Source organism: Gopherus flavomarginatus, chromosome 11 (genome assembly GCF_025201925.1).
Source record: "Gopherus flavomarginatus isolate rGopFla2 chromosome 11, rGopFla2.mat.asm, whole genome shotgun sequence".
In the NCBI taxonomy this organism is placed as follows: Eukaryota; Metazoa; Chordata; order Testudines; family Testudinidae; genus Gopherus; species Gopherus flavomarginatus.
In genome coordinates, this window is record NC_066627.1 from 28,764,120 (window position 1) to 28,783,617 (window position 19,498).

The following is a 19,498-nucleotide window of genomic DNA, read 5'->3' on the forward strand; positions in this document are numbered from 1 at the left end:
TCTGGCCACTAGGCCACATTGAATGGTAAGCAGAGGCATAAACCCTCACAGAAGTGCAAAAGTAACAGGCACAAATTAAACTGCATCCACAAAAGGGAGACCACATCTGAAATTCTACCCTAGAAATTTTATTTATATAACAAGCATTTCTGCACTGCTGAGATGAGACAGGATTTCTGTTACCGGTGCAATATAAAAAAACTTGCAACTAGTTTTCATTCTGCTAGGTTGAAAATCAAAATAATTTTATCATTAAAAGCAGGGTAGATAAAAGTCATGATTAAAAAACATCAAAACAATTATTCAAATTTAAATCAGATGTTTTATTTATGTGTTGCGAGCTCTTTATTTTTTTCTCATTTTATGCTCAAGAGTGACTATTCTGCACTTGTTTATTTAGTTAAGCGCTTTCCGGTCGTTTGTAGAATTTCAGTGTTCACAAGATGTGGGTCTTAATTTTCAATGCTCTTTTCCTACAGAAGTTTTTGTAAAATGTAAATAAGACCCCTACCAGTTAAGAGACAAAGAGTATTTATAATTTATTATATAATTTATAGATAACAAAAGGATTCTATTCCCTCAGATGTACATGGAATTTGTAGCTGGAAGTAAGGACAGTGAACCGAGTGAGAGGTGAACAGAGGAGAAGCCATCAGAGAGAGCTTGCCTGGAAGTTTGCCTGTGGTGGGGAGTTCCCACAGAGTTTTTGCCTTTCAGCTTTCTGTGAGCAGTAAATACAACATCTGAAGAGGCTCTTAGAAGGAAGACAATACGGATAGTGAGCGATCAGCTGTTGTGACCTGCACAGGATGTGCCATGTTTGTCTTTCTCCCAGAGTACAGAAGTGACTTCGTCTGCATGAAGTGCAAGCTGGTCTTCATATTGGAAGAGAAGGTTAAAGGACTAGAGACCCAAGTATCAACCCAGTGCTGCATCAGAGAAAATGAAGACTTTCTGGATAGAAGTCAGTGTTTGGTACTGCAGGCACAGCATACTAAAGAATCAGAGAGGGCAGTGCAGAACGGAGAAGAAAATTGGCAGCATGTGACCTCCAGAAGAAGAAAGAGGAGAACCCATGTACCCCCAATGCGGATAGAGGTAAGAAACCATTTTCAGGCCCTCCGCACAAGTACTACAGCAGAGAGTGGTCTGGAAGAGTCATCTGAGGGAAGAGGCAAGAAGGAGACCCCATCGATCAGAAGGCATGGGATGCATTGTCCTAGGGATGGGGGTTCCACAACCACCACTCCCAAGAGGAGGAGACAGGTGATGGTGGTCAGAGACTCCTTCATAAGGGGGACAGTGTCATCCACCTGCCGTCCAGACCTGGAAACTCCAGAAACGTGCTGCTTGCATGGAGCTAGAATTCAGGATGTGACGGAATGTCTGCCGAACTGATCAAGCCCTTGGACAGCTACCCCTTCTTACTTCTCCATGTGGGCACCAATGATACTCCATGTGGGCACCAAGAATGACCTTGAGTGGGTCACTGCAGACTACGTGGCTCTGGGAAGAAGGATAAAGGAGCTTGAGGCGCAAGTCTCATTTTCGTCCATCCTCCTTGTTGAAGGAAAAGGCTCAGATAGGGACCATTAAACTGTGGAGGTAAATGCGTGGTTGCACAGGTGGTGTCAGAAAGAGGGATTTGGATTCTTCAACCATGGGATGCTGTTCCAGGAAGAAGGATTGTTAGGAAGAGATGGGATCCACCTAATGAAGAGAGGGAAGAGCATCTTTGCAGGTAGGTTTGCTAACCTAGTGAGGAGGACTTTAAACTAGGTTCGCCGGGGGATGGAGACCTAAGCCCGGAGGTAAGTGGGGAAGTGGGATACCAGAAGGAAACACAAGAAGAAGGATGTAACAGGGGAGGACTTCTCATTCATACTGAGAAAGTAGGGCAGTCGGCTAGTTATCTTAGGTGCCTGTACATGAATGCAAGAAGCCTGGGAAACAAGCAGGGAGAACTGGAAGTCCTGGCACAGTCAAGGATCTATGATGTGATTGGAATAACAGAGACTTGGTGGGGTAACTCACATGACTGGAGCACTGTCATGGATGGGTATAAACTGTTCAGGAAGGACAGACGGGGCAGGGCCTCCCAGAGAGGGTGGCAAGTGGGGCAATTTGCCCCAGGCCCTGGGCCCCACTGAGGCCCCCATGAGAGTTTTTCGGGGGCCCTAGAGCAGGGTCCTTCACTCGCTCCGGGGGCCCCGGAAAACTCTCACGGGGCCCGGGCCCCTGGAGCTTCTTCTGCTCCCGGTCTTCGCCAGCAAGGGGTCCTTCTGCTCCAGGGTGGAAGGACTCCCCGCTGCCGAATTACCACCGAAGTGGGACCTGCCGCCGAAGTGCAGCCGGGTCTTCGGTGGTAATTCAGCGGCGGGGAGTTCTTCCGCTCCGGGTCCCACTTCGGCGGTAATTTTTGGAGAGTGTCAGGGACAACTTTCTGGTGCAGGTGCTGGAGGAACCAACTAGGGGCCGTGCTCCTTTTGGCCTGCTGCTCACAAACAGGGAAGAATTGGTAGGGGATGGAAACCTGGGCATCAGTGACCATGAAATGGTCGAGTTCAGGATCCTGACACAAGGAAGAAAGGAGAGCAGCAGAATACGGACCCTGGACTTCAGAAAAGCAGACTTTGACATCCTCAGGGAACTGATCGGAAGGATCCCCTGGAAGGCTAATATGAGGGGGAAAGGAGTCCAGGAGAGCTGGCTGTATTTTAAAGAAGACTTATTGAGGGAGCAGGAACAAACCATCCTGATGTGCACAAAGAATAGCAAATATGGCAGGCGACCAGCTTGGCTTAACAGAGAAATCATCAGTGAGCTCTAACACAAAAAGGAAGCTTACAAGAAGTGGAAACCTGGACAGATGAGTTGGGAGAAGTATAAAAATATTTCTAGAGCATGCAGGGGTCTAATCAGGAAGGCCAAAGCACAATTGGAGCTGTAGCAAGGTATGTGAAGGGTAACAAAAAGAGTTTCTACAGATATGTTAGAAACAAAAAGAAGGTCAGGGAAAGTGTGGGACCCTTACTGAATAGGGGAGGCAACCTAGTGACAGATGATGTGGAAAAAGCTGAAGTACTCAATGCTTTTTTTCCCTTCAATTTTCACAGACAAGGTCAGCTTCCAGACTGCTGCACTGGGCAACACAGTATGGGGAGGAAATGCGCAGCCCTCAGTGGTGAAAGAAGAGGTTCAGGACTATTTAGAAAAGTTGGACATACACAAGTTCATGGGGCTGGTTGCAACGCATCCAAGGATGCTGAGGGAGCTGGCTAATGTGATTGCAGAACCATTGTCTTTGAAAATTCATGGAGGTCTCAGACAACTGGAGAAAGGCAAATATAGTGCCCATCTTTTAAAAAGGGAAGAAGGAGAATCTGGGGAACTACAGACCAGTCAGCCTCACCTCAGTCCCTGGAAAAATAATGGAGCAGGTCCTCAAGGAATCCATTTGAAGCACTTGGAGGAGAGGAAGGTGATCAGAAGCAGTCATGGATTTACCTGATTGCCTTCTATGATGAGATAACTGGTTCTGTGGATATGGGGAAAGTGGTGGACGTGATATACCTTGACTTTAGCAAAGCTTTTGATAAGGTCTCCCACAGTATTCTTGCTAGTAAGTTAAAGTAGTGCGGATTGGATGAATGGACTATAAGGTGGATAGAAAGCTGGCTAGATTGTCAGGCTCAACAGGTAGTGATCAATGGCTCAATGTCTAGTTGGCAGCCAGTATCAAGTGGAGTGACCCAGCGGTCGGTCCTGGGGTGGTTTTATTCAATATCTTTATCTATGATCTGGATGATGGGATTAATTGCACCCTCAGCAAATTCATGGATGACACTAAGATGGTGGAGAGGTAGATAAGATGGAGGGTAGGGATAGGGTCCAGAATGACCTAGATGAATTGCACTTAGGACGGAAGAATCCCACGCACTGCTGAGGACCGACTGGCTAAGCAGCAGTTCTGCAGAAAAGGACCTGGGGATTACAGTGGACGAGGAGCCAGATATGAGTCAACAGTGTGCCCTTGTTGTTAAGAAGACTAATGGCATACTGAACTGCATTAGTAGGCGTGCTGCCAGCAGATTATTCTCATCTACGTGGCACAGGTGAGGCCACATCTGGAGTACTCTGTCCAGTTTTGGGCCCCAAGTACAGAAAGACTGTGAACAAATTGGAGAGAGTCCAGCAGAGGGCAATGAAAATGTTTAGAGGGCTGGGGCACATGACTTATCAGGAAAGGCTGAGGGAACTGGGCTTATTTAGTCTGCAGAAGAGAAGAGTGAGGGGGGATTTGATAGCAGTCTTCATTCACCTGAAGGGGGGAGGGTTCAAAAGAGGATGGAGATAGGTTGTTCTCAGTGGTGGCAGATGACAGAACATGGAGCAATGGTCTCAAGTTGCAGTGGAGAAAGTCTAGGTTGGATATTAGGAAAAACTATTTCACTAGGAAGCACTGGAATGGGTTACCTAGAGAGTGGTGAAATCTCCATCCTTAGAGGATTTTAAGGCCGGGCTTGACAAAGCCCTGGCTGGGATGATTTAGTTGGGGTTGGACTAGATGACCTCCTACGGTCTCTTCCAACCCTAATCTTCTATGATTTTATGAATGGGATAAAAGCCAGACTTTACACTCAATAATAGGCAGCGAGAAGTCCATCCTGAAATGCCTTAAGTACCAGCCACAAAATCCAAAATAAATAAAATACCTCAGTAGTGCAGCATGGGTATGCAATAAGCTATTCACTTCTGGAGCTGTATCAATGCTGTCCTCAACCACAAATGAAAATGAATTTGGCCATCTGTCTTCCTCACCTTCCACACTGGCACTCTTTGCTCATAGGAAGCTTAGACTAGGATCGGGGTGATGCAAGTCAGAACTAAAGGGTACTGAAGGTTGAATGAGTGACATTTAAACATGCCAGGCCCACACTGTGCCTCATTCTAACCAATGTTATCAATCCCTGTTGTTAGTGTCACATTTTATTCATATAAATTTATTAAATAACAACAGCACTCGTGAAGGGTCAGGTCAAACACTGAGCCATAGGTATATCAGATGTGAAAAAAAATGCACCTGCTCCTTGTTTGCTGACAAATCCCTGCATTCAAAGTGTAAACCGAGTGCTCACACAACACCAAATGCACACACAGATCCTGCTTTTTGCACACCTAACAGGCATGTACGTTTTAGCAGCGCACTTGACTTAAAACTTTGCCATTATTACAAACTTATGGGGGAGAGAAGTACCTTTAAAATAAATCTGTGATTCAACTTCCCAGCAGTAGCATGGGAAGAAAATTTGCAGAGATAAGAGACTGCCATAGATGAAGGATGATCCTGGCTCAAAGAGATGTTTCATAATAGTAAAATTATTTGATATCACATCACTAAATAGATTGTAATTTATGAGACCTGATGGCAAAGTAAGGTAGAAAATTAGCTCTTTAAAGGAGAAATGTATTTGTAGGTGACATAGGTACTAAACTATATAATATATAAAAACACAATATATGGAAGAGGCATAAAACAGAGGTCTAGCCCATTTGCGATTAAAGATATTGGAGTGCTTTTTGCAAAATAAAGTTGTCAGCCTTCTGTTCAGCCAAATTCCAAATTAGGACAATATATTCTGTCAATCTGAAATAACCCTTAGTAGCTTCAATAGGATACAGTCACCCTCCCTAACTTTGTAGTGGTGGTGGTGGTGGCTGTGGCTGCATTTTGGCAGTGAGTGAAGCATTCCTTACATACTGTGTACTGAAAGCCAAATTCTTCTCTCTAACAGATCAAGCAAATCTAGATGATTTCAGAGCAGTGGTGCCCCTTTAATCCGGGGCAGGATTTTGCATGTGGTTTGTGAACCTGCAGAATACCCAGTGGTATCTCTTGGAGTGAAATAGATTATGTAAATCTACAGTATATCGTTATCATTATATATACACATGTCTAGCACTTTCTGGGGAGAGGCCTATCTAGTGGAGCTGGAGTTGCATTAATATTTTTTATGCTAATAGGTTATTCTGAGAATTACCAACCCCAGTGCCAAGAGCCACGTGCATTCTAGAGACTGTTTATTTTCTCTTTTAGCATCAAGACCTAAATCTTTGGAGCATCTGCAGGACAGTGACATGCAAACTTGATTACTGTTCATGGGGGCAAGGGGTTACTTGAGTAAATCCCCTTTGGACCTATAAGAGAATAGACCCCATTGTTTCAATATTAAGCAAAGCCCATCGATTAATTGTCAACCTAGCATGTAGGATAGTGGAGATGCTTGTTATTGAGCCCTATCTGCTCTCTGCCATCCTATAGTAACTAGAAACATTCAGCCTTGTGTGTCTATAATGTTGTCAGATCAAAACAGGGCTATTTGGCTTGCACAGAAAGGTAATTCCCATATTCTTTTTATAACAATATAAGCCAGCACAAGTGCTACATGCCCAATGCACTCTTACTCACAGTATTTAAAAATAAACTGCTTTCATTAAGTTGCACATTTCTCACAGCTGCTGTTATTTATGAATCATTTTAAAGAAGCTACAACATATCACCTTATGGCCATCCCACAAAGTTTATTTCACTCATTACCATTACAGCTTGCCAGAACTGAATTTCATTGATTGATTGTGCTGGTTCCTTCTCTTCCTCATTCCTACTCCTCTCCAAATAGGTGCTGCATAGTTCTCTTTCATATCCTCCTTGGTCTCTTGTTATCTTTCTTTCTATCTTTTTCTCCGATGTTCTCTAATTCTCACCACCCTGTTGGGTTTTTTGCCCTCTTTTTAATAACTAGCTTCTTATCTCTCACTTCTGAGCCAGAGGTTATAGCACAATGGAAAAGCCAGCAATTCTTTAAAAGTATCTCTTGCTTTGAGTTTACTGTTCCACATGCAGCTCGTGAATTTGTGCTTTAATTTGATCAATTGCTACAAAGCATTTGCGACTGCAATGGGGTAGAAATCAGAAGAAAAAGCTTACTTTGCTTATCCAGACTTTGCTTGCATTACTGTAGTTATACTACACCAATGATAATGGGAGAAGGGAGCTCTGATTCTTTCCCTGTTTCACCTGTTCAGTCTCTGCTATACCCACTCTTTTGGGGAAAGGGTAGCCTTGGACTCTAAATTATAATCCACACTCACAAAGGAATGGATCCAATGGTCTTGTAAATGTTCTCCATCTCCTCTTACAATGCTAGAATCCTGTTACATGGACCTACGAAGCAGATAGCCCCCAATAATCACTGTCACTATGAGAGACGTGGGCTTGGAGCCACTACAGAAGGTAAAGGAATATGGTTATAATCCTAGCCACAGAAACGCAAAAAGGGGGACATGATCACAGTTATTTCAATTAATAAAAAAAGCCTCTTAAAACAATCACTCTCTACTCCTGAGCCTCCATCCTGACTTGAGAGTTGCTGCAACTTCTCTATTTACTTCTGTGAACAAAATGTTCCTATCACCTCATACTCCTCTTTAAATCCGTAGCCTTGTCCTCGTTTCATCTGGGTGATGTGCTGTAGCAAGTCGGCCACTCGGATGGCTGGTTGGAACTGCCCCCTGGGGTAGGACATTTCCACTGGCTCACAGCTCCTGTACGGATGGGTCTGGATGGTCAGAGTTGGCTGGGTCATCTCCCCGTGGCTGCTCTCTGTTTTAAAGACAGGGAGAAAAAACAAGCTTTTACCTATCCATTATTTCTGGTCTCATTCTTGTGCTGTTTGTCCCCCCCACCACGCGTCCCCCCCAAAGGTCAGTGCAGGTAAAATAAAGAAGAGAAGCAAGCGCAAAACCACACATGCCCAAACCATCTAGAAAGACTAAGGCATGCTCAAATATTTGTAGTGTAATCAGTCACAGGAGCGGCGCCAGGGTTTTTGGTGCCCTTGGTGGGGGTCCTTCTGCACTCCCGGTAGGCAGCAATTCTGCGGCGAGGGGGTCTTTCCGCACTCCTGGTCTTTGGAGCACTTTAGCGGCGGGTCCCGGAGCGAGTGAAGGACCCGCTGCAGAATTGCCGCCGAAGACTCAGAGCGCGGAAGGACCCCCCGCCGCCGAATTGCCGCCGAGGGTGGCACAATGCTGCCCCCCCCCAAATCTTGGCACCCTAGGTGACCACCTAGGTCGCCTAAATGGAAGCGCAGGCCCTGATCAGTCAGTGAGGCAATCAGAAGGAGACTGGAACAGATGTGAATAGCCAAACAGGCATAACAGTGACAGAAGTAAACAGCATATCTCAAGAAATAATGCACGTTACAATCATGAAATCTGCATGGCAACTCCACTGGAATGATATACTTCTGTTCACAAAGCATGACTGTCCTGCACATAGGAAAGAACAAAGTTTTCAAAAGTGACTAGTAATTTTTGAGTGCTCAACCATAGCTAGGACTGATTTTCAGAGACTGAGGGTTCAGCATCTCAAGTTGAGCACCCAGAAGTTTGGAAACCCAAAATTGTCAGTCACTTATGAAATAAAGTTTAGGCCTAATGTATATATTTCAGTTTAAGAAATGTAATGTCATCTGAAAGAACAACAAAACTGCACAGAAATATGGCTACCTTGCACTTATATTTCAGAAATGTAAATGTATCAGAAAAAAATGTACCTTTTCCAAAGGTATGGATTTAGAAAACATCTCCAGCACTAGGTGAATGAAGACTGTAGCTTCATATATTCAGGCAGAACCCTAACTGTATGGCACAATACTCCTAATAGACAACAGAACAGAAAGCACTTCTAGCAACACATGATCACCAACCAGGATTCTTCTATTTAACTACAAAAGCTCTGCTTAGATGCAACATCTAGTTGCTAGTTCTGGTTTCTTTCCAAATGAGCCAACTTAATTCAAGCATTTGATCAAGTGAATCTTTGTCTTGGCACTTCGTTAGGGATCTCCTAGGGCTCTTAATGCTCATTGCATTAGTTACTAACCACTATCATCACATTCACATATCCAATATATATCTTCTTCTATCCAGAATGACCCAAAGTGACTGGAGATTGTATACAAAGCGATTACTTGCTCACTATTGGAAAGGGCTAGAAACTAGAAGCTATTTCTTGTCAGCAGCGCTACTACGGTCTTTTGGGGGGGGGGGAAGGCAAAGAGAACAAACTAATCCAGCTGAAACTTGAGGGTAATTTTAGGGAGATGGACTATTAACTGCTCCAGCTGAATTTTGGCTATAGCAGCAGCATGAACACTCCTCCTCTTGCAGAAAACACTACGGAGTTTTGACTTATCCAATTGTCAGAGATGTTGACCACCTTCCACTCATTCTGAAATCTACTGGAGTTATAGGTGACCGGCCTCTCTTCCTCCAAGTCACTGGTGTTAAGTTATTTTTCAAAATCCAGGCTTCAATAAAGCAACATGCATGCGACACACAAATAAATATGAATTTGGCTTTAGCAAAACCACCAACACATATAACATCAATAAATGGGGAATTTAAGGAAGAGTAACATCTAAGCATTAGTACAGTAATTCTAATACTGTTACTAATTACAATGTGAGAACTCTGAACAGAGAGAATTTCAAGGCTTATTAATTCTCCTAGCTGGCTTTGTTTTCCCAATGCATCTTTCCTTACCTATTCCCTATTAATGTCCCATAATGGAGAGGAGACTATTTTTATGACAGGCCATTTCCGACAGACATACTATGCTTAATTTTCCATTATTAGGTTTAATATAAACCCAATTTCACAACTGGCTTCTCTGAGGAGCCTACAAGTAATGCAACATTTTTATCAGCCCCAATTAGAAAACATTATGATGTCCCTCTTTCAGAGGCAGCCTTAAAACTAATGTGCAGTTCTATTAATAATTTTTACCCACTTCTCTTTTAAATCACCTCCTCCAGACTGGGCCACCAATGTGCTGAAGTCTTAAACTAGAGGTTTCTGTGATGTGCACAACTACATTACAAGGTGTTTGTCTCAACTGAAATGCATTTCCTAAGGGCTTGTCTAGCTGGAGAGTTAGTGAGCATCAAGTAGGGGTGTAAATCTACAGCATACTAGAGTGCCATGCACTAATTAGCCATGTGGACCCTGCTACTGGACACAGGAAGTTCCCTAGCACACTGCAATATACTCCTAGCATCAGGCAATGATGAGCTTTCCATGCTCACTCAGAACAAGCTGTGGGAACTAACTGGGGTGAAGATGGCCTAATTTGGATTTTCTGTGCCTGCAGTACTTTGAGTGGATTCCATGTCCACCACTGGGAGGAGAAGCTGACCTGGTTATTTATGTGAACTTAGAATGGTCCATGGCTGCATCCACAGATATTTTGCTTTGTACCAAGCGGGGGGAAAAAGAAAAAAGAACTTGAATCTTCTTCACGCACATGAATTGCTGTGTATGAGGTGAGTCGAATGTTCAGATGTTCTGCTAATAATGCCATATGAAACATATTGTTCCCTCTCTGTCTAATCACCCCTTAAGTCTGAGCCTAAGCATGGTTAATGAAGCACTCAAGCAAGGCCCTACACCACCTCTCAAGATGTGCTGTTTGCAACAATTTTATGAACAATTCGATATGCCCTGGAATGGAGGAGAGGTAACAAGCAAACTCTCACCTCTAACTAGGGCAATCAACCAAAAGGGTCTTCAAAGAGCATTATAGACAGGCTTTCCTTTTCCTGGAGGTTGCAGAAATAAAATGTGCAGCATTGCTTATGGCACCGTAATTACGAGAAAAAAGCAACAAAAATAACATTCACTCTGCAAATTCACACTTCTGATTGTCATTGTTACACTTAACATGGGCTACAGCAATTTGTCACCACGCTCCTAAGACAGACTGCTCTCAACTCCCACAGAAATCAATGGGACTGTAGGGTGTTCAGCACCTCACAAGCTCAGAATCCAGTCTGAGTCACTTACTAGTGCTTTATGTGACTCTCCACAAGAACAATGGATCAACATAAAGGAGAATTTAGGGGAAGATGTTTATGAATTCACTATGACACTCTCATTTGGGGAGTAGCAGAGTATAACTTGCCTATGTGAGCTGGAGTATCAGTGAGTTCCAGCTCTATGCGGTTCAAACTAAAGTTATTGCAACAGGATATTATGTGATGAAAATCCCTCTACCAATGAAACGCAAGATAGAAGTATCTTCCAGTGTCTGATGAGTAATCCCAAAGGCAGGAAATTATTGCCTGATTGTTACTAAAATACTTACTGCAGCATACTTTTGTTGCTATATAACTAAACAAATAAAATACATAAATAATTGTCATCCTCATGACAGCTGGTAAATTCTCTGGCAGATGTCATGTACATTATAGGAAGCACCTGAAAAATTAGCTCCCCAACCCTACAAGCTGCTCAGCATGAGAAAATCCCTGAACAAGTATTCCAGTAGGGCTACAGGCAGAAGCCCTGTCCACCCAGAACAGTTTATAGCATAGAAACCTCAGATTCCTCTTTTTTAAATGTTATCTTGGTTCACAACTTAGTTTTGTTACTGTGAGATAACACATAGAGGAAGAACATACACACGGAGGGTGTCTGCAGACAAGAAAACCTAACTAAGCTTCAAATGATTTCAGCCCTACTGCACTAATGTGTGTCCTGAATACAGAGAAGTTTGCTTAGAATCTTTTTCTTTAATATCCACCAGCTCTTTCTGTTTCTGAAATGATAGGCTACATAAATGCAATCATCTCTATTTATATTTTTTCTCTTAATGTTGGCAAGTGGGTAACGTGATAAGACTTCCGTTGCACAAATAAATTAGATTTTGAGTGGGGTTTGTGATGGATTTAATTACACACATATCCAATCTCTATCTACTAGAGTTAGGGTTGTCAATTACTTGACATCTCTTAAGGACTGGTGTGGCATTATGCGAGTGATACGGTGGCACTTAGTAAAATTAGCTCACTTTTTTATGTGCATAGGCTTTAGTATATGACAAATACCTAACTTGAAGGTGATGCGCTCTATGCATGGTGCTATGACAAACATGAGTAAAAATTATCATTTGACTAATGATATGGATTTAGCCAAACTGGGCACATTAATTAGAGATGAGCTAACTGGAAGCATGGTTTGATTTCCTAGCCATGTTAGAGGCAGTCTGGAAAGTACATCCTTCATTCATCTTTCTTTTGTGGGAAAGACAATGAGCAGCAGCTCATGTGTTAGCCATGCTGGCTCATGATGGATAAAAAACAAGGCTGCAGAAAATCAGTTCCCCTTGGTCTTAAAAACACCACTGCCACATTCTGTCAAATATTTAATACCGCATATACTAACCTTGACTGAAGTTTTTGTGCATTTCCTCTCCCAGCTTCACTAACAAATGGGATACGTGCTTAAATAAGGAGGGAGAATGCACTGCTACAGTTGACTTAGACCTGGGACTCTTCAGTTCGAGCCCCAGCTCTGCCACTGATTAACTGTGTGGCCCTGACCAGGTCAGTATTTCTGTGCCTTGTGTAAAACGAGGCTAAACGCTGAGAACCTCAGAATACCATACACATCTGCATCTCCCCATGCCCAACTGTCTGATATTTCCAAGGAAAACTTTGCCACTGCCTTGGATTGCCTCATTAGCCACTAAAGCAGGAAGTCTTCTGCACTGACCGCATGTGGCCATGTAGTCAGTCTCACAGTAATGTCATCAGAGAGTCTCATCAAGCAACAACCTTCAACCTCCTAACGCAGGTAATTTCACAGCTGCTTATTCCACTGCAAGTGACATTCAGTAAATTGGGCTGCTGCTGGGAGGCCACAAAGAGTATGTGCGCCACCAATTTTTAAACCTCTAACTGCTTAAAAATATAAAAAATAATCCATCCTTCAGATTAAGAGGTCAATGATGATGCAGCTCACTAAAGAAACAATATCATCATAATCTTTACCTTTAAGCTGCTCAGAGATATACTGTAGATAAACCCAGGGCATGTGTGTAATTGCACAGCACCAACCAAGAAATGCAAAAAACTAGGGCAAATTTCTCCACGTGTTTAAAAACAGGCCAGATTGTATGTGGTTTCTGCATAAGTGCACGGAGGAAAGATAGGTGCAAGGAACCTTTTCACTGTCTTGTTCCCCATGTGCAGGGACAAGGCAGAGTTAAAGTTCCTGTGCTCCCCTGAGGGCTGCGGTTGCTTCGGGCTAGCACCCTCTCGGGTGGGTGCAGTGTGGACAAGAGTAGGGGGAATTGGAGCCATGGCCAAAGTTCATTCTACACACTAGGAATGGCAGCTAGCTAGGTGCAACGGGAACAACATGCTGCACCCCTCTACCTCCATTCACTGGGGAATGCTGGGAGATAGCAGCAATGCCTCCCAAAATAGCCCCTGACACAATACAGTTCTAAACAAGCCCTGATCAGGGCTGTGCCTTTGTGGTCCAAGGTGGGCCATAATGAAACAGCCAGGACACAGGCCTCTCCCACCTCTCTTGCTTTCAGCTAAGTATTAAATTTCCCAGCACAGACACTTGCAAGCATAGTGCCTGAATCCAGGGATATTTCATACCAGAAAGTTAAGCAGCTAAAGAAATGCATTATAAAAGTATTAATCAAGCAAATGGTGGGATGGAAGCCAAAAAAACCTCTATTCCCCGTGTCTTTCTAATAACAAATCATGTCACAACTGAGTCTAGTGAGTCATCTAGTATTCCAAACACTGCACATTTATTAGCAGAAAGCGTAACAGATGGGAACAAATATGCCAACAAATATGCAGGTAGCACTGTGTGATGGATATTGGTTTCTGGGGTGGCTGATGATCTTTCTCCCATATTTTTACATAAACCAGTTTTACCATCAAACTATTTTGCAGATGCAGCTTTGTACAGTGTCTGGAGAATGGGATTGGGAAGTCAGGAAAATACACTTACTTACCCTATAGTAAGTGTAGTTCTTTGATATGGTGTCAACAGTGTTCATCTCACTCCAGGTATGCATGCTCCACTGGATTTTTTCCCCCCACAGAAACATAGAATTTCAGGGTTGGAAGGGACCTCAGGAGGTCATCTAGTCCAACCCCCTGCTCAAAGCAGGACCAATCCCCAACTAAATCATCCCAGCCAGGGCTTTGTCAAGCCTGATCTTAAAAACCTCTTTTGAGTAACAGTGTCCATTAGGACCACACATATGCCCTGTCCTCTTTAAGCTCCCAGACAAGGGCATGAAGAGCAGGACTGCGATGACATTCCTTCAGTTCTCTTGCAACGCAAAGCCCAAACAGCAGGGATGGAGGGTAGGTTGTGGGATCCTCACTGACTATAACTTCTCGAAGAACCAAGGTTACTGTAGGATAAGTAACCATACTTTGAGTATGGATCCCACTCTAGGTGACTGGCAAACAGTATTGTCCCCAGAAGGTGGGAGTGAGGAGGTTCAGCTATATCCATCAAATGGAGATTGAAGTACTGCTCTTCCAAACTTGGCATCCATGTCAAGTGCACAGTTTCACAAAGCTCAGTGGAGTGCTCCATGTAGCTGCCTTACTAATCAGAGACAGGTATATATCTGAAGCAGTCCAAAGACATTTCCTGAACCCTACCGGAGTGCGCTTTCATATTTGGGGGTACAGGTTTGCTAACCAATTTATAGCAAGTGGAAATGAATTGTGTAATCCACTGAGATTCCCTGGGATGAGACAGATTGGCCCTTTGATGTCAGAAATGGCCATGAAGAGGTAGGGAGAAAATCTGAAAGGTTTGGTCCTGTTGATGTAATAAACCAGGGCCCTGGACAACATCCATAATACAAAGTTTTGTTTCTTTTGGCAACATATGGGACTTCAGAAAGAAGACTACTAAGGTGACAGACTGATTCAGATGGAATTCTGAGACCACTTTAGGGACAAATTTAGGGTGTCGTTAATTCACTTTATCCCTGTGGAAGGATGTATATGATGGTCCAACCATGCGAGCTTGTGGTTCTCTTGACTCTTCATGATGGCTACAGGAAAGACCATCTTGATGGTGAGATTATAACACAAGCATTCCAACAATGCTTTCAGTGAAGGCTCCTTAAGCAACAGGAGAACCACATTAAGGTTCCAAATGAGAGTAGAGTCTTTGGCTGCAGCGGAAGTACAGAGAAGGCCCTTGAATAATCTTGATACTGCAAGGTGTAAAAAGGCCGTATGTGACCATATTGGAGTATGGCATGTGGATATTACAGCCAGATGGACCTTAAGGGTAACCCCGATGCTTCAGAAGCAGCATGTAATCCAGAATTTTTGGTATTGGGATCTCAACTGAGTTCACAAAGTTTTGCATTGCCCAAATGGAATTTTTTTTTCCACTTCAAGATGTAGGTCTTCCTGGTGGAGGGTTTCCAATGCTATAGAAGGATCTGATAGAGTTGTAGGGATCAATCTCTGTTGGGCTTGCTCATAGTAAATATCCAGGCTGTCAGACGTAACAACTGAGGGTCCTGGTGCAATATTTGACCCTGGTTTTGTGAAAACATGTCTGGACTGGTGTGAAGGCATATGGAGAGCTGGCTGGACACCTGTAGGTGATCCAACAGCCAAAATTGCCTCTGCTATTAAGAGGCTATTTTGTTCTGTCTAATATTGGACATGATCCTGGTGATCGGGGGATTGCGTAGAAGGCACAGAGTAGTCCTCAAGACCAACAAAGCACAAAGGTGTCCAGACGGGAGCTGAGGCTCACACTTTCCCTGGAACAGAAGTTCTTGCACTGGTATTGTCCAGCCTGGCGAACAGGTTTACGGTGGGAGTTCCCCACCAGCAGAATATTGGTTCTAGAATGGATTTCCACAATGACCACTTGTGGCTGGTTATCACATTCCTGCTCAGGAAGTCTATCGGGTAATTGTTGACCCTCGGTAGGTGCAGAGTTATTGGAATGACTCAATGCTGATGGCGCCATTCCCAGAAATCAATTGCCTAGAGGCAGAGAGGGAATGATTGAGTGCCTCCTTGCTTCTCTATATAGTGCTTTGCTGATGCGTTGACCATCAGGATCTTCATTGTGACATTTTAAAGATGGGTAGGAATGCCATGCAAGCCAGTCTGATGGCTCTCAGTACCGAGATTTTCATATGTAATTATAGATTGTCCAGAGATCATAAACCTTGCATTTGCAAGTGGCTCCACTCTGCCCCGATGTGTCTGTGACCAGTGTTGTTGTTGCTGGGGAAGAGACTGAGAAGGGTAACCTTTTCATTACATTCAGTGGGAAGCCATCTTCTGATGTTATAACAGACAATGCCCGGTGGTATGGCATGAGGCAGCTTCCCAAGGTCATGCCCTGTGGAAAGGTTTCTATACAGCTGTCCACCATCCCATCAAATTTGCTGATGGGTCATCCCAGAAGGTGGAGGGGGATCAATGCCCTTTGTTTTACTCAGGGCATTTCCTGGCCAGGTACCTCCATTTGTCCATTGTACCCTGCGGTGCGCAGTTTCTGATGTCGCAATGTCTGAGGGTGGTATGCCCTTCGATAGGGTGGAGGAATGTAGATCCCCAGAAAGCACTAGGCTGCTTTGGAATATTTCCATGCATGTAGGGCCCTACCGGTCCATTCACTGAACTGCTCTGACTTCTCGAAGGGCAAGTCTTCAATCCTGGCTCATACTTTAGGAGGGATACCTGAAGCTTGGTGCCATGACACTCTACAAATGGCCACTACTGTGGTCACAGACTTGGCCTCGGTGTCAGAGGCCTCCATCACTGCCTGTAGATGGCTATGAGCTGGTCTTTTTTTATAATGTGTTTCAGCTCCTCTGTTTCTGTGAAGGTGTTTGGCCAAGAAGGATGTCACCCTATTCCATATCAAAAAGTAATATTTTGCCAGCAATGCCTGACAGCTGGCCATTCCCAATTGGAGCGAGGCTGATTAGTATGCCTTTCTTCCAGATAGATCATAGCCTTTGAGATCTTTGTCCTTCAGTATGTTTTTGGTGGGTCTTGACTTCTCCTGAGCAGTTGAGACCGCCAGGGAGTCAGGGTTGGGATGGGAGTCAAATTAATCAAATCTGGAAGTGTTCCCTGGTAACAGGTTTTGGCACATTTAGCTATTGCTGGAATAGTGTCTGGCATTTGCCACGAGGTTCTTGCTGGGTCTAGGATGACTCATTTATAAGGAGCAGGGCAGCCCTTTTCAGCCTACTGCATCCAACTTGTGAGATGTCAAATTTGGGGGTGTTGATGGCTTCTGTGCCACTTGTTCTACAGACAATTTGAGGTCAAATCTCCTGGCTCCAATACTATTTCCACACACTGCCTCAGAAGATGGAGGTACAGTGTCGCCCGTCTCAAGTTGCAGGTTCTTGCAGAGAAGGAGAGGGAGATCGAGCAACTGCTTGGGACATGAGACTCTCTCAGGAAGAATAGGCATATGCTGTACCTGTCTTTCAGTGCAATTAGTACATCACAGGATGGAGAAGGCTTGAAGTCTGTAGGGTTTGAGTGCACCATTCTAACAACCTGTATAGCGGGAGCTATACAGAGGGGTTTGCAAGCAGTTTTTAGTTTGACAAACATCAGAACAGACCTGCCTAGGAAGAATAAATGAACGAAGGTAGTTCAGAGGTATCTCAGAGAAGTGGAATAAGCTTTTGGGAAATTTAGCCAAAGCAATCATATGGCAGACTGGATATTCACTAGCTTCCTTCTTGCTGCCATGGGCAGTAAGAGGGAACTGTGAGAGGGTCGTGGTCACCCCACCTTTTGTGCCCTCATAGAGGAGCATAAGGTAGCACAGGGTGTATGCATTGGCCTGACACTACCATTCAAAAATATATGGTCTCATGTGCCTGGGGCACATACACACCTACTGTGGCATACCACACTGACACATACTTGAAGAACTGCTCCTGGGTTGTGATTCTGGTTTTGTCCGCAACTCACCAGGCAGCCTTGAGCAAGTTGCTAAAGGCTTTCTTTTCAGAGGGGTTGACTACTTGTGGCTCTTAACTTCAGCTGGAACTGTGGGTGCAAAGCATCTCTGAAAATCAATTTGATTCTTAATAATTATTATTGATTTTCTCTAAACGTTGGGATTTTGAAAGTCTTTGTTTTTTTTTCCTGTAGGAAGTCTGGATCAGGTCATATATAATCTTCTCTTTAGCCTCAAATTAAGAAGTGTGCAGTTTGCACAGCGATTTAGCCGTCCTAACAAGACCACTGTGCTCACTACCCAGAATACAGGTGTGAAAACAGCTCCAGCAAAATAGGGGCCTCTGTTCTGACAGATGCGAAATGCAGAGCTGAGGGTGGACAGCACCCCCCAGTATACTGCAGCAATAGGCCTTGCGTTGTGTGGGGAGCACAGCTGTGATATGAATCCACATTTAGATTTCTCTTAGACAACACTTTGTCTTTGGGAAACTAAGAAATACAACCCTACTGGAAAATGGACACATTCCCCGCTGGAAAAAGAACCTTCTCTTCCCCAAGTCAGTATTGTGACAGATTGCATGAGAAATGTATGTACTGCAACAGTCTCTTCCAGCCTCTTTTTGTTCCTTTGCTGTTACCGTGTAATACAGGGCACTCATGTGCTTGTGTGTCATTTTTTCCTGGTCTAACTACTGGGCTGCTACCTGCTTAGGGTAATGTTTAAGACAGTTGCAGTAGATTACTGTGTCTGGAAGGGAAAAGTTACTGCAGATAATCCAAAATGACAGGTCTGATAAATACCACTGGGTAGATTCTGATCTTCCACATATCTGTTTTCTAATTCATAGCAGGGGAATTGCCTTTTTCAAATTCCACAGACAGTAAGTACAGGCGTCCTCAAGGGAGATCCAAAACTGGTAGGCTATTACTACTGTTGTATTCAAGGGTACACCTGTAATAAGTTTCTGAACAGCTCTTTCTCCTTTAGCCAGCTTAAAAGTTTCTTCTGCCCATTCTGCTGTCTCTTTGTTAATTTGATGGGGCAGCATATTCTTTTTAAAACTCCAAAGAATGAAAGTTTCAGAGTTGGATACCTGAAGCTAGACTACTTCGATTGGTATTTAGGCACCTAAATAAAAGTGGCTTGATTTTCAGAGGTGCTGAGCACTGACTATTTCTATTAAAGTCAAAAGGAGTCATGGCACACTCAACTACTCTGACATTTACAAGGTCACTTTTATTCAGGTGCTGAAACAGGGGATTTGAAAGGTAATATCTAACATCCAATTTTGAAAACTTTGGCCTATAGAGTCTGCTTTCATAAAATAAAAATACCATTATGCATTTTCCCTTGGCTTTAACTCAGTGCAAACTCTCTTAACATAGGCAAAATTCTCCTCTGTGATCTGCACTTTCTACTGCATATTCAGTCCTTGTTTTGTACTAAATTCCCATTGACATTAATCTCAGTTTTCTTCAGGTTTAGTATCGCACCATGGTATCCAAGTGTTGACCAATGGGAGTTTTGTGCATGACAGACAGAGTAGGCTAATGTATTACAAAAGGAGAAGTTTTTTCCTTGCTTTTACAGTTCTCAATGTACTCAGTATGAAAGTCTCCCTTTCCCAAGCTCA

The 19,498-nt window shown here is 43.7% G+C and overlaps 2 protein-coding genes across 6 annotated transcripts in view; one reads left to right on the top strand and one right to left on the bottom strand.

Annotated features, from left to right (window-relative positions):
- LOC127030720 (uncharacterized) overlaps positions 1-19,498 on the top strand; it is a 549,169-nt gene that overhangs the window by 69,303 nt on the left and 460,368 nt on the right. The gene's annotated exons all lie outside the window — the stretch shown is intronic.
- The window catches only part of PTPRT (protein tyrosine phosphatase receptor type T), a 778,873-nt gene that overhangs the window by 54,349 nt on the left and 705,026 nt on the right, over positions 1-19,498 (bottom strand). For all 5 annotated transcript variants that reach the window (XM_050917254.1, XM_050917256.1, XM_050917255.1 and 2 more), the window contains one exon: positions 7,476-7,663. In XM_050917254.1, the coding sequence (XP_050773211.1) occupies positions 7,476-7,663 (188 nt within the window). The remainder of the gene's footprint in view (positions 1-7,475; positions 7,664-19,498) is intronic.